The sequence below is a fragment of the Protomyctophum bolini genome (assembly GCF_963924005.1).
Source record: "Protomyctophum bolini genome assembly, chromosome: 10".
NCBI classification, from domain to species: domain Eukaryota; kingdom Metazoa; phylum Chordata; class Actinopteri; order Myctophiformes; family Myctophidae; genus Protomyctophum; species Protomyctophum bolini.
Window position 1 is genome coordinate 17,555,715 of NC_137871.1, and position 15,703 is coordinate 17,571,417.

At 40.7% G+C, this 15,703-nt stretch overlaps 2 protein-coding genes across 2 annotated transcripts; both read right to left on the reverse strand.

Annotated features, from left to right (window-relative positions):
- Positions 1-923: 923 nt before the first annotated feature.
- LOC308322199 (protocadherin beta-15-like) lies at positions 924-8,269 on the reverse strand (the record flags this gene model as incomplete). The annotated part of the gene is made up of 2 exons (XM_080773392.1): positions 924-1,811; positions 7,841-8,269. The coding sequence occupies 2 exons, from the start codon at positions 8,267-8,269 to the stop codon at positions 924-926; spliced, it is 1,317 nt and encodes a 438-aa protein (XP_080629518.1).
- On the reverse strand, positions 1,982-7,741 carry LOC308322883 (protocadherin alpha-8-like; the record flags this gene model as incomplete). The annotated part of the gene is made up of 6 exons (XM_080774372.1): positions 1,982-2,026; positions 2,208-2,520; positions 2,892-2,902; positions 3,006-3,196; positions 4,160-6,530; positions 7,253-7,741. The coding sequence occupies 6 exons, from the start codon at positions 7,739-7,741 to the stop codon at positions 1,982-1,984; spliced, it is 3,420 nt and encodes a 1,139-aa protein (XP_080630498.1).
- Positions 8,270-15,703: the final 7,434 nt, after the last annotated feature.

Sequence of the window (15,703 nt, forward strand, 5' to 3'; positions counted from 1 at the left end):
CGTCATATTTCCTAGCTGGATAAGGTACAATTGCTGTACTTCAAAATGCAAGCGAGTATTATCTGTTAATTTCCACGTGAAATGACTTGCCTCTCCGAGGGGGGCAGGGCCTTCTGCTGAATGCACAGCCCTCGTTTCCGATGTAACACTGACACCACATGGAACAAGTATGGTAAAGTCACTTCAACATATGAGAACAAAGTATGCAACAACTAGAATTAGATTAACAACTTCTACTTAACGCATTTCAGCACCACGGAGAGCGACAAAGCAAAAGAGCACATGGTCAGAATGTGGTATTTTATGCAGGTCCTATGCAGGCCCCTATGCACCGTTTTTTCTTCATTGCTCTGTAAAGCACTTTGAGCTGCACTTCATGAAAGGTTCTATACAAATTGAATGTATTATTATTATTATTATTATTATTACCACCCATTGAAACGGCACATATTGTTCTTAAACCAGTAAAAAAACGGATTGCTTCGAATCTAATGCTTGGCTCAAAGCTGCATGTGCACCTTCTGCCCCCGGGATGGAACAAAAAAAGAATCCCGAAAAGGGAGGGCCAACTCAGACTAGAGTTTTTTGATAAAGCACTGACACCCAGAGGAAAAACTATACACGCCAGAAGATTAATGTAGTCCTAAAGCAGCAAGAGGATATAAACCAATAAACCATAGGCTACAAAGTAAAACATTTCACCGTGCAGCGTTACTATTGAAAGACATATGAGTTTGTTGCAAGTTGCAACTCTGACACACACACAAACACGCACACTCACGCGTGAGCGCGCATGCACACACACGAAAATGCAGCGAGTTTCAAAACAGAGTTCAGCACCATGGACAGAGAGAGTGTGAGTGAGTGAGTGAGTGTGTGAGTGTGAGTGTGAGTGTGAGACATGATTGGTGCACTGCACAGACTCATATGCGTTTATGAATGAATGATCTTACCTCTCCAGATGCACGCCTCCTGTCAGAGACCACTAGTGTATTTCCATTGCTTCCTGGAACTATAGTAGAGCCTATACTCATTCTGGGTCCAACTAACATGTATCGTCTGTCTCCAGATCTGTACTGGATGCTGTGACACAGTGTCCCGTCGTAATTTGCATCTTGCAATTGCTTGGAGGAATAGTCTGTGGATTTGGAGCACTGCATTACGATCAACACAGTGATACTGATGAGAAAAAGTGTTGAAACTGAGCCCAAAGTTAATATCAGATAAAACGCAACATTGTTTTCCTCTTCATCTTTTGCTGCACCTTTAACATCAGAAGCTGCAAAAGCCTCTTTAGGCTCAACAACCTTAATAATCACAGTAGCTGTTGCTGAGAGTGAAACATTTCCATTGTCTTTTACTAGTATGACCAGTTTATGTTGAGCCTCGTCTGTCTCTGTGAATGAGCGAAGGGTTCTTATCTGTCCTGTATAGCGGTCCAAACCAAACAGACTGTGGTCAGTAACTTCCTGTAGTGAATATAATAACCAGCCATTATATCCTATATCAGCATCATAGGCTCTCACTTTAGTCACTAAATGTCCTGGGTTCACATTACGTGGAATCTCCACCACACCTTCAGCAGTACCGTTAGCACTGACTGGATACAAGATGACTGGAGCGTTGTCGTTCTGATCCAGAATGAACACATTCACTGTGACATTACTACTTTGTGATGGAGTTCCAGAGTCTGTGGCAACAACTTGAAACTGAAACGTTTTAATAGTTTCAAAGTCGAAACTTTTCAGCGCAGAGATGTGCCCATTATCAGAATTAATATTCAGGAAAGATGCCATATGATTTGGACTCCTCTCTCTTCTTACTATATGATAGGATATCGCGGCGTTTTCATTCAAGTCTTCATCAAATGCGCTAACCGAATATATGGATGCACCAGGTGCATTATTTTCGAACAAATACAATTCGAGAGGATTTTGCTGGAACTGTGGGCTGTTGTCGTTCACATCTGATATTTCAATGTTTAGGAGTTTGAATGAGGAGAGAGGGGGCTGACCAGAGTCAGTTGCTGTGATAGCAAAGTCGTAATGTGATACACTTTCTCTGTCCAACGTTTCTTTTGTCACCAGTGAGTACATATTTTCCTTATATGACGGCTTTAATTCAAATGGCACATTATCTGTCAGGCTGCATATAATCTTTCCATTCAGGCCGGAATCAATATCGGTAACGCTAATGAGAGAGATTACAGTCCCTTGTCTTGAATTCTCTAGAACAGCGTTGGATATTGATGTCACTTCTATTTCTGGTTTATTGTCATTGACATCCTCAATCTTTATAATGACTCTACAATCTGTTGTCATCGGAGGTTGGCCCTTGTCAGAAGCTTGGACATCTAATTTATAGACATCAGTGGTCTCGTAGTCAATCTTTCCGTTGACACGAATTTCGCCAGTTTCTTTTTCCAAACTGAACAACTCTAATATTTTATGATTCATATCACTACCAAATGCATATTCAACATCGCCATTAATTCCCTCGTCCAAGTCTGTTGCTTGCACGCTTATTACAATAGTACCAACATCAACGTTTTCACGCAACATCACTGAATAACCTTCTTTAGAAAAAACGGGTCTATTATCATTAGTATCAAGAACATTTACCGTAATATTGAGATTTGCTGATTTGTGTGGGGTCCCTCCGTCTATGGCTGTAAGAATCAAACTATGGTTACATTTCTGTTCCCTGTCCAAGTGTCTCTGTAAGACTAAAAATGGTATTTTATCCTCTTCCCGGTCTCTAATTTCAAGTTGAAAATTCTCATTTTGGCTCAGCTTATACCGCTGGATAGAATTAATTGCTATATCTGGATCATGTGCACCCGGTAACTGAAATCGTGCTCCTGGTAATGTATTCTCTGATATTTCAACTACCTTTTCACTCTCTGGAAATGTGGGCGAATGGTCGTTAACATCTGTAATATCTACGCTGACATAATGAATTTCAAGTGGATTTTCAACAACTATTTTCAGCTCTATTAAACATGCCCCATTGCTGTCACAGAGCTCTTCTCTGTCGATGTTCTTATGGACGTACAATATTCCATTGTTCTGGTTTACCTCCAATAGAGCCTCCTTAGATCCAGACACGATGCGAAACCGCCTATGTATCAAAGTACTAACATCGAGTCCCAGATCCTTGGCAACATTACCAACAACAGTGCCAGCTTTGACCTCTTCTGAAATTGAATATCTTATTTGAGCTGGAACATGTTCCACAAGACAAAGCAGGAGAGAGAAAAGCAGAACACCACAACAAGACACCATTCTGGCTCTTTGTTCCTTAGTGGAAATTATAAAATGCTCCTCAGTAGATTAGTCCCCTCCAAAGATAACAACCGTCCGCAGCCGTTAGTGAGGTGAAATTTCATCATTCAGTTTTAACGGTGGTCAAATAACAATATCCAGCTGAAACATGTTTCGTCCAAACGCCTTCCTCTCGTTCACAACGGAACGAAAACAGCTTCAAAAGGGCAGGGCTTATACAGAAAGGCTGTTCTTTAATATAATGCTGACCCCATCTGGATGCATGGTGCCATTTGTAGAAAGAAAGGCGAACTAAATTGTTTGATCAACACTTTCAAACAACACAAATCACACAAAAGATTTGTTGTTGTTAGATAGAACATTGTGATATTGATTAATTTATTAATTGAATGTAGCCTACTAGATTAAACTGTTAACCTGTTCTCCATGACAAACGCATTACAGACTGCCGACTCATGCAAAACCTTTTCAAACATGCCGACTGTGTGTATGAGTCAACTATAGAATAGAGTCCATTAAGGAGTTAGCATCTCTGTACACTCGTGAAAGATGTGGGTTCTGGTGGAAGCTCTGGAGGGAGACTATAATTACTTATAGTATATCCTAACATCAAAGAAAGCCACACACACACACACACACACACACACACACATTTCAGAACCATGGACAGCGAACGTAGCCCCATGCACATGGTCACAACTCACAACATACCGATGAATTTGATTTCAGCACCATGGACAGCACGCACACGCACGCACACACACAATTGACAATGACAGCTCGACAACCAAACTGGCGGTGAAAATATCTCAAATGGCATAAAATATCGAGCATAACTGTAAAGGCAATTTTAAGAAAATAGCATTATTTAAAACTGCAAATAGACCTTACCTCTCCAGACTTGTCCCTCCTGTCAGAGACCACTAGAGTATTTCCATTGCTTCCTGGAACTATAGTAGAACCAATACTCATTCTAGGTCCAACTAACATATATCTCCTGTCTCCAGATCTGTACTGGATGCTGTGGCACAGAGTTCCGTCGTAATTAGCGTCTTGTAATTGCTTTGAGGAATAGTCTGTGGATTTGGAGCACTGCATTGCCATCAGCACGATGATACTGATGAGCAAAAGTGTCGAAACTGAGCCCAGAGTAATGATCAAATAAAATGTTACATTATTATCATCCTCATCGTTTGTAACACTTGTAACACCAGAAGCAGCAAATGCCTCTTTAGGCTCGACAACCTTGACAGTCACAGTAGCTGTTGCTGAGAGTGAAACATTTCCATTGTCTTTTACCAGTATGACCAGTTTATGTTCAGCCTCGTCTGTCTCTGTGAATGAACGAAGTGTTCTTATCTGTCCTGTATAGCGGTCCAAACCAAACAGACTGTGGTCAGTGACTTCCTGGAGTGAATACAACAACCAGCCGTTATATCCTATATCAGCATCATAGGCTCTCACTTTAGTAACCAAATGTCCTGCATTCACATTACGAGGAATCTCCTCCACACCTTCAGCAGTACCGTTAGCACTGACTGGATACAAGATGACTGGAGCGTTGTCGTTCTGATCCAGAATGAATACATTCACTGTGACATTGCTGCTTAGTGACGGAGTTCCAGAGTCCATGGCCACAACTTGAAACTGAAAAGTTTTCAAGGATTCAAAGTCGAAAAATTTTAGGGCAGAAATATGTCCATCTGAATTTATATTAAGGAAAGGTGCCATATCGTTACGTCGACCATCTCTAACTATTCGGTAGGATAAAGCAGCATTGTCACTTAAATCTTTATCAGATGCGCTAACAGAAAACATTGACTTGCCAGGCTCATTATTTTCTGTCAGATAGACTTCAATCGGGTTATGCAAGAACTCGGGACTGTTATCATTCACATCCGATACCACAATGCTCAGAGTTTTGAATGTGGACAGGGGCGGTTGACCACAGTCAGTGGCTGTTATAGTGATGTCATAATATGAAATGGACTCTCGGTCCAATTTATTTTTGGTAATTAAAGAATACATGTTGTCTTGGAATGACGGCTTTAACTCAAATGGCACATCATTTGACAGGCTGCATATAACTCTGCCGTTCATTCCCGAGTCCTTGTCTGTGATACTAATTAGAGAAACAACAGCACCCGGCTTTGAATCTTCAGGAACCGAGTTCGATAAAGATGTCACCTCTATTTCAGGTTTGTTGTCATTTAGATCCAGTACTTTGATGATTACTCGACAGTCAGAACTCATCGGAGGCTGGCCCTTGTCCGTAGCATGGACATCTATCTTGTAAACATCAACATTCTCAAAATCAATCTGGCCTTTAACTCTAATTTCTCCAGTGGCTTTATCCAAACTAAATATATCATACATTTGAGGCTCAAGTTCAGTGCCAAATAAGTATTCCACCTCTCCATTTGCACCGTCGTCCTCATCCGTCGCGGTAACGTTCAACACAACTGTTCCAGCCTTAACATTTTCAGGTAGGGTGACGGAGTACACTTCTTGGCTAAATGTTGGGTGGTTGTCGTTTGAATCCAGAACTGTCACTGTAACATTAAGAGTCCCTGATCTCGGTGGGCTTCCGCCGTCAACGGCTGTTAGAATCAGTTTGTGCTCGGATTGCTTCTCCCTATCGAGAGGCTTTTGTAAAACTAAAAATGGTATTTTGTCGTCTCCTCTTTCTCGAATCTGCATACTAAAATGTTCGTTGTGGTTCAATTTATACGCACGCACAGTATTGACGCCAACGTCTGGGTCCCTCGCAGATGGTAATTGGAAACGCTTGCCAGTGACGGTAGACTCATATATTTCTAACATTTTCTCAGCCTCTTGAAAACTTGGGGAATTATCGTTCACATCTGTTATTTCAACTGCTATGTAGTGTATTTCCAATGGGTTCTCCACCACCATTTTTAGGTTGATTAAACACGAAGCAATGCTATCGCATAGCTCCTCTCTGTCAACATTTGTGTGGACATAAAGGACCCCATTGTTCTGATTTACCTCAAACAGACCATCATTTGATCCTGACACAATACGGAACCGCCTGTCCGCCAACGAGCTGATTTCAAGACCCAAATCCTTAGCAACATTTCCAGCAGCGGTTCCCGCTTTTACTTCCTCTGGAATTGAATATTTGATTTGCGCTGAAACCTGCTCTGCGAAAAATAGCAACACCGACAATCTCAGAGCAACGCACCACCAGTACTCCATTCTCTGCTTTTGTCCTTCGGGTTCCATCTTTAAAGACGTATCAGGCAAGGGTCTTTGCCGAAACTCACCAAATACAAATTTGTATTACATATAAAAACATCCATGCTTTCGGGTGAACAAGTGAAAATATATGCGAGGCGTCCAAAATGATGTTAGAGGTGTCATCTCGTTCTTTTTCCTATGTAAAAAATTCCTTCCAGAAAGGGGTAGGGCCAAATCTACAAACTAGGCCTTTCGTTGTGACACACACTGACACCATGTGGATACAATCCTTTACTTACAGAGACTCTTAAGTGACTAGAATGAAGGCAAACTGAGATGGAAAGCAGCAAAAGCGCAAATGAAACAAATATATTTCAGCACCATGGACAGTACTATAGAGTACATGATGACTTGTGAATGAAGATGTGTGTGTGTGTGTGTGTGTGTGTGTGTGTGTGTGTGTGTGTGTGTGTGTGTGGTCTTACCTCACCAGAAGCACGCCTCCTGTCAGGGACCACTAGAGTATTCCCATTGCTTCCTGGAACTATAGTAGAACCTATACTCATTCTGGGTCCAACTAACATGTACCGTCTATCTCCAGATCTGTACTGGATGCTGTGACACAATGTCCCGTCATAATTTGTCTCTTGTAAATGTTTGGATGAATAGTCTGTAGATTTAGAGCACTGCATTGCAATCAACACAATGATACTGATGAGGAAAAGTACTGAAACTGAACCCAAAGTTATGATGAGATAAAATGTCACATTGTCATCAACGTCATCTTTCACTGTACTTTTAACATCAGAAGCTGCAAATGCCTCTTTAGGCTCCACAACTTTGACAATCACAGTAGCTGTTGCTGAGAGTGAAACGTTTCCATTGTCTTTTACCAGTATCACCAGTTTATGTTCAGACTCGTCTGTCTCTGTGAATGAACGCAGTGTTCTTATCTGTCCTGTATAGCGGTCCAGAGCAAACAGACTGTGGTCAGGAACTTCTTGCAGTGAATATAATAACCAGCCATTATATCCTATATCAGCATCATAGGCTCTAACTTTGGCCACCAAATGTCCTGCGTTCACATTACGAGGAATCTCCTCCACACCTTCAGCAGTACCGTTAGCACTGACTGGATACAAGATGACTGGAGCGTTGTCGTTCTGATCCAGAATGAACACGTTCACTGTGACATTGCTGCTCAGTGGTGGAGTTCCAGAGTCTGTGGCAAGAACTTGAAATTTGAAGTTTTTCATAGTTTCAAAGTCTAACATTTTCAGAGCAGAAACAAAACCGTTATCAGAATTGATATTAAGAAAAGATGTCATATCCTTCTGCGACCCACCGCCTCTTACGATATGATATGAAATTGCAGCATTTTCATTAAAGTCTTTATCAGTAGCACTTACGGAAAATATAGAAGCACCCGGAGCATTGTTTTCAAACAAATAGAGCTCAAATGGATTTTGCGAAAATTCTGGACTATTATCATTCACATCAGATATCTGGACGCTAAGAGTTTTAGTAATAGAGAGAGCAGGCTGACCACAATCAGTCGCTGTTAACGTTATGTCATAATGTGACACAAGTTCTCGGTCTAGGCGTCCCTTTGTGACAAGGGAGTACATGTTCTCCTGAATGGAGGGTTTCAACGCAAATGGGACGTCACCTGAAACTGTACAAATAACTTTACCGTTGACACCTGAGTCTCTGTCTGTTACACTAATGAGAGAGATAACACTCCCGGGCTTTGAATCTTCTGGGACAACTGTGGACAACGACATGACTTCTATATCTGGTTTATTGTCATTCATGTCCACTATGTTTATGATAACTCTACATTCAGCCGTCCATGGAAGAGGACCTTTATCAGAAGCCTGCACATTCAGCCTGTAAACCGCAGTGTCCTCAAAATCCACATGTCCCTTGAGTCGAATTTCACCTGTTAATTTATCTAACACAAATGTATCGTACACTTTACGTTTCTGTGTTTTGACAAAACTGTATTCAATTTCACCGTTGGGACCGTCATCCATGTCAGTTGCATTTACCATGATGATGAGCGCTCCAATTGGGGCATTTTCGTGCAGACTGACTGTATAAGTGTCATGATTAAACACTGGGTGATTATCATTGGCATCTAATACTGTGACAGTTAAATTAAGACTCCCTGATCTCGATGGATTGCCTCCATCGAGAGCTGTCAATATTAAATTGTGCTCTGCCTTGTGCTCCCTATCTAAATTATTTTTCAGTACCAAAAATGGTATCTTTTCCTCTTCGCCATCTCTAACATCAATATCGAAAAAATCATTCTGACTCAACCTGTAAATCCGAACAGATAGGACCCCACTATCGGGGTCTCTTGCTGCGTGCATTTGAAAACGGGTACCTAGAGGTATGAGCTCGGACATTTCCAAGTGCTGTTCATTTTCTGGAAAAGTAGGGGAATGGTCGTTAATATCTGTTATTTCAACACCAACGTAATGTATTTCCAACGGGTTTTCCACGACAATTTTGAGGTTTATTACACATGTAGATGTTCCTTCACAGAGTGCCTCGCGGTCCACATTCATGTCAACATACAATATTCCGTTGTCCTGATTTAAATGAAACATGGCATCTTTCGAGCCAGACACAATACGAAACCGTCTGTCTGCTAACGTGCTGATGTCAAGTCCTAAATCCTTGGCGACATTTCCAACAACGTATCCCACTTTCACTTCTTCTGGAATAGAATATCTCGTCTGACCCAATGCATGCTCCTCGCAAGACAGCAGCAAAAATCCAGCCACCCACCACCAGTACTCCATTATCCGCCTTTGTTCTCCGTCTCCCATTGTAAAGAAAACACGAAAGATTCCCTATAAGAAAATATACACTAATCCCTATAGTTATATGGCATTGAAAATGTGATCCATCTTGGTCTGGAAAATCGTATTATGACGATAAACGGCCAATACCCACTAATTCAATGTCTTACATGTCATTCCTACTCCAGCAAGGCCTATACAACACAAATATGGGCAGAGCCTAAAACACATCGAAAACATAATCTAGGTCACACTGACACCACACGGTGTGTTTTAACAGCAAGGTCCTTGCTGCAAGGATATAGTTTCAAAAAAGAAAAGTTTCAATGGACAGCCAATTAAAATAATATAAATTGAATTCTAGATTAATTGTAGTGTAACTGTAACCGTCCCAGGAAATTCAAATTAATCTCCAGTCGTTCAGTTGTATTTGAGATTGAGTTATATATTGGTTTGTAATCTATGGTAGGATATTTGTTTAATAAATCAATTAATTGTCATTCTTATGCCATCAAAACGCCAACAGCGCCACCATACAAACATTTTAATAGCAATGTTAATGTTGTTTTACCAATCAGTGGTATCTAGAAATGTATAGCCAAGCCGCATTTTATCGTGACAATTTGCAAATATGACGTGGTTGGATCGCTTCACAAAACCTGGTGAGAAAATGGCACAACAAAATACATGAAACAAACATTCAGGGATTTGCTTCCTTGGCAGTTGACATTGAAATTTGGCGCAGATTCCTTTAGTTGGATAAGACCAGTTGTTTGCGAGATATTGGATAGGTGCATGGGCTGGATCCAGGCTAGTTCAGTTCAGCACCACGGACAGCGAAACACCAACTCAAAATACAAGCAGCCACTTTAAGCATGGCATTAATACACCTCTTATATATTTTTAATGAAAGGGTGTTATTTGTCCAGTGTATCTCTCTATGCTGTAATTTAGTTTATACTGTACTACTTGACAAAATGGACACACCCGTCGCGCGTTTGATGATGCAACACAGCCACGCTGCTTGCTTTAAATTGGCTGTTGTTGCACAAACCACAAACAGTCGCATGAATTTGATATAAACTGTTGATTATACAAAATAGATGATTAGTTAACTTTTAGACAACGGAAGACTTATTTATAAGTGGTTATAAAGATGATTAGGAAACTTTTAGACAATGGAAGAATTATGTATAAGTGATTATAATCCAATCCACTAGTTGTGAATGATAGATTGAGTAGCCATTAGCCAATAATTATAATTGCAATTAGTAAACAGGGTCATATTTTCATTTTGCATTCACACAGCTTGTAGTGTGGCTGATAGTATACGCTCCCATTTTCCTAAAACGGTGAACAGTGACATCCTGTGGCTTAAAGGCGCATGTGCATGTATAGTGTGTGCATCTGCAATATTATTCTACCCTAGTGCTCATTCTGTGGGAACAGTGTGCCATGCCGCAGTGAGCTCTAATGCTAAACCAAACCATAGCCTATACTGCAGAGTTCCAATCCATGGGGCCATGCGTGAAATGTTAGGTCTATACTCTATAATTTTAGGGGGATACTAAACACCTTATGTGTGAATATTTGTACCAAACGGTCTGCAGATGTCCGCAGTTCCCGGATGCTGCAGAACAAGGTGGGGGCTTGTCAGAATATCAAATAACAGGCTGCTCCAATGCACAGCTGCAGCGAACAGGGCAGTGCTCGTTGCCATGGTAACGGAGCTCGGAGGCAGGTCGCTGTCCTTGGTGCTGAAAGCAGACAGGCTCGCTGAAGGAAAGGGAGAGGGGGTGGGACGCATGCTGCAGGTGACGTGGCCGCTGTAGACAAAGGAGACTGTCTTTGTCCTTCGTTTCCACTCTGCAAAAGCATATTCATCATTTATGTAAGATACATTCCCCTTATGCGGCATGCTTGTTGCCCATGCCCCCCCCCCCCCCACACACACACACACACGCATGCACACTGCTGCAATATTTTACATTACTCATATGGATGAACAGACTATATGAAGAGGAACCTCACAAATGCCTTTCTTTATAGACGTCTCTCCCCCAGACAGTACATGTCCATTAAAGCAATTAAATAAATGCATAACAGCAGTCTGGAAAAAAAAACATTTCCATGTGCTAGACAGTGCCATAGGCTATACTATAACTGCCAGTGGTTGGACAGCGTGTGTTAGACTGTTGGTGCCGACTGGTGGTCATGTTATGGAGAAGCTGGTGTGTTGGAGCGTTAATGTGTTATGTATCAGTGTGTTACTCTGCCAGTGGCTCAGAGAATCGGAGCAGACAATGTGGGAGTGTCATATCTGGGTCAGGTGCTATAGCAGTTAGCGTATTCAGCAATCCTCTGGGAGGCAGTCCATCAGTATGGTAACCAGGTGTTAGCATACTATTCAAATCACTACAGACATTTCAAATTCAATGCAATTAACAATGAATCATTGCAAAATAATGGAGAAAAACTGGAGAAAGAGTTTGAGGGTCATAGGGGATATTAGGTGAGTCTAAAGGTCATGCTCTGGGACTGGTATTACCTCACCTGCACTTTAATATTTCTATACAAGCAGATGTGGCTTGCTAACTGAACTGACCCAAATCAGCAGCCAACTCAGTCACTGGGCAATATCACAGCTGTGATTCACACCAAGATACTACCAGATTGCGTAGAGATTATTTACCTTTACTGGGACTTTTACAATGTTGAAACCAGTAAACCATGACGTCACACACAATACAGTAATTCATAACATCCTACAAGTTGCTGTTTGCTTGTTTGATTCCCTGTAACACATCATACAGAACGGCAGCACAGATAAACATCTTGGCTGTTCATGGCTCAGTTAGTCACCTCAGGGTATAGACCCCTGATGTCTGCTAAGACATAAATGAGCCAATGTCAGGATTGAGCAGATGTGTGAAACTGATACACATTCATGGCTCACACAACCAAACACACCGAGTCAGTGCAGAGAAATGTAAGTTGCAAACACCAAGTCCCGATATCAGAGAGTAAAAACATTTTATTATCAAATGTATACTAGTATATATACTGTATATCAGTTATATATAAATCTCCCATAAGCAGGATACTTCATTTTAAAATGATATCTGGTCAATAAGATGTTTAAGCATACTTATAAAACTCTTGAGCTCATCAGCAAGAACCTACACAACAATAGCTTGGGGCTAAGAAGATGCCTTATGTAGATTGCCAATTTGGAAGGGGGATTGTATTTTCATGACTGTTTAAAAGCAAATGCAACTACCTAACACCTAAATGTGGACAAATGCAGTTGACTTGACATTTTAGTGTGCATACCTTTGTGGAAGTATATGACCTACAGTACACAGTGGCAGAGCTGGGTGTTCACAAGAAAAATAAGTAATTACTCAATGTGATCACATTGGCAACACCTGAAATCAGAAAATGTGTTGAGAGAAAATAATTAGCTTAACCCATTTAGGCCTAAGGCTGATTCTAAAAACGCCTCTAAATCCTGACCTAAGGTTTCTGAAAAACTTCAAATATTTATATAGCAGCATCAAAAAAAAAAAATCTTTTGAATACTGTACATACTGTACAGAACCCAAATATGGTAAGCCCGGCCTGAGGGGGTAAGATACCAATATGGGTTCCCTCCCGCCCAGAATGGGTTAAGCCGAGTTAGTTCCCACACTTCACATCTAGCCAAGTGTTGTAACTGACTGCCTTGTAGCACGACAAGAAGAAATACACTATAATGTACTGTGGGAAAACAGGTGCAATGATCTTGTGGACTTCTCTCTTGATTGGATAACATTGATATCCCATACTGGAAATCTATTTCACATTGACCAGAGCCGGAGAGAGGGAGACCTTTGACTGAACAAATGCTCTGTAGTAATATAGAGCTTTATCCTTTAACAAAAACTGATAACTGCATATCACTTACACCACCTTTAAAAAGGCCCAGAAATTACTATAAACAAGTACATGTAAATACAAGATAGCATGAGCAGCAGTGTTTCATCAGGCTGCACATGAAAGCTCAGACACTGTTTGAGAATCTTCTTACACATTGACATTGGCCCAGGAACAGCAGCTGGCATCCATCCCAGGCTCATTGTGAGCTATACATTAACATGGGCCAAGTCACTCTCAGGTCATTAGATATTGCACTTAACGCCTCTAAGCTCATATATTGGAACAGTGCATTGTATCAGCAAAGAAGCAGAGGAAGGAACTAAGACTGGGCATTATTTAAAATATACTAATATTGTGATACAAGACTAGATATGGATTTTGCATATATTGTGATGTGGCATGAACGTTCTTTTTCTAGTTTTAAATAACTTAGGCTTTAATCATATGAAAAACCCCATTGGCAAGTCTAGGTAATGACACAAAAATGTACCTTTTGTTTAACAATATAAAGATGAAAAATAATAAACCCCATTTTGTAAGCCTCAGACATTGCTTGGGTATGTTATGGCCCAAAAATGAAATGGCCCCTTCATGGTGTCCATCACTTGTAGCTATAATCAATCTCGCATTCTGTGATCCACGTCCAGTGTGTTTGGATTCTAGAGATGCATCTTGGGCAAGAATCCTCAGTTAAAACTGTCAATTGGCACCACACAAATTGTGAACACAAATTGTCGCGAAATCTTTTCAGATGTACTTTGGGGGTCCTTACCGATCGTGCCAGTCAACCTCTCTTGTTGCGTCCTAGTGTGTGGTGAAGGGAAGGTGGGCATAGGAGGGGCTACTGTTAAAGAGATGGTCACTCTGTTCCGCTGCCGGCTGCTGGACTGCTGCTGCTCATCTGTGTAAAAGTACAAGTATGGACATGAGTGTATATCACTGGTTCTCAACGTGGGGTTCTGAGACCCCCTGTGAGGCAAATTTAGTTAATCTACCATACAAAATCAGTACTTTACTGCTATAAACATCAGATTTTTTTTAATAGCCCCATCTCACAACTCGTCACATCACGAAGGGTTGTGAGCTTGTAGATCTGCCATTTTCAAAACATCTTTTAACATTTAACAACACGAATCTTGTATGGGAGCCCATGGCACAAATATTAGCAAATCTTTGACTTTAAAATGTTTGAAAACCACTGCCATATGCACTGGAGCCAGAAGTTCAGTGAATGCTCTGAAGTCTGAGAGCGCTGGCTAGCTTAGGAATAAACAATATGTCTAATGATTGCAACACATTACACATTGTTTTCTGGTCTCCTGTTGTGTGCACTATATTAATATGGTATTTAAAGAGCACAGAGTCTGTTTCTGCCAGCGCAGGCATTGACAGATTCATTCGTTTTCCAGCTGTGTTAATTCTGTTGACTAAAACTATGACTAAAAGGTTCCGTCAACTACCTTTTTTCAACACGTTTGTTTTACTGTATCTTTGGTTAAAGCAATTACTCTTCTTTTTTCCCCCATATGAACTTATGGGTTAAACAGGACTTGACATTAAGGCTTGTCCTGTTGTCCAGGACAAGTAATAAATATTTCCAAGTGCATTACATTTTTACTTGCCCGTTGGACAAGTGACACTTGGTTTCGCTTATTCTGTGACGCTCCTAGCAGCCAACAATATTTTCTGGCCATCCTAATAATCATCATTCCAATATTAATAGCCCTAGAATGTCTGAGATTTCATGTATTCCAAATAGATCAGACATAGATCGGTCATAGCAGTTAGCAGACTGACCACGTCGGCATGTAAACTTGTAGCACTGCGTGTGCACTCACATGTCCTCTAGTTTCATCCATTTGAAAGTTTGGCAGAAAATGTGTATTAAAAGGGTAAGACCACTTTTCTGGAGGTTTGGGTTGTTTTCTTACCTTGTTATGATCAAACTAGTCCATTCTATGAATTATTTTGAATTATTTAATTATTTTTCGTGGGGCACTTCAATAGCAAATTTCCATTGTAACGGGAACTCTAAAAATATTTTAGCACATAAACAAACAAAAGCTGATTCCGACATTATATCACATCAGGAAAACTCATGCGCTATTACTTATAATAAAAATGTCAACTTTGTCTTGTTTTGACCATTTTGTGTAGAAAGAAGATGGGTATGCTTATGCTGAACCGAATCACTTCTGTTTGGGTCGAGTCAAAAAACGATCTGATTGGTCCAAATCTGTACACCCACACACTTCTTCTAAAGTGTCAACCTCAAACATGTTCCATTCTGTGTTGCCTAGAACTGGAGGTGTGAAATGAATCAATAACAAGCACATCTCAGTGACATCACAAAGATGTACTTCATAATGTTGTTGTTCATAATGTCAGTCACTGGAGTATAGTGTGGTATTATACTATTAGCCCAAACATTTAGACTCTCGTAGAGGTTTTTTTCGATTCTGACGAAAACCTCTACGAGAGTCTAAA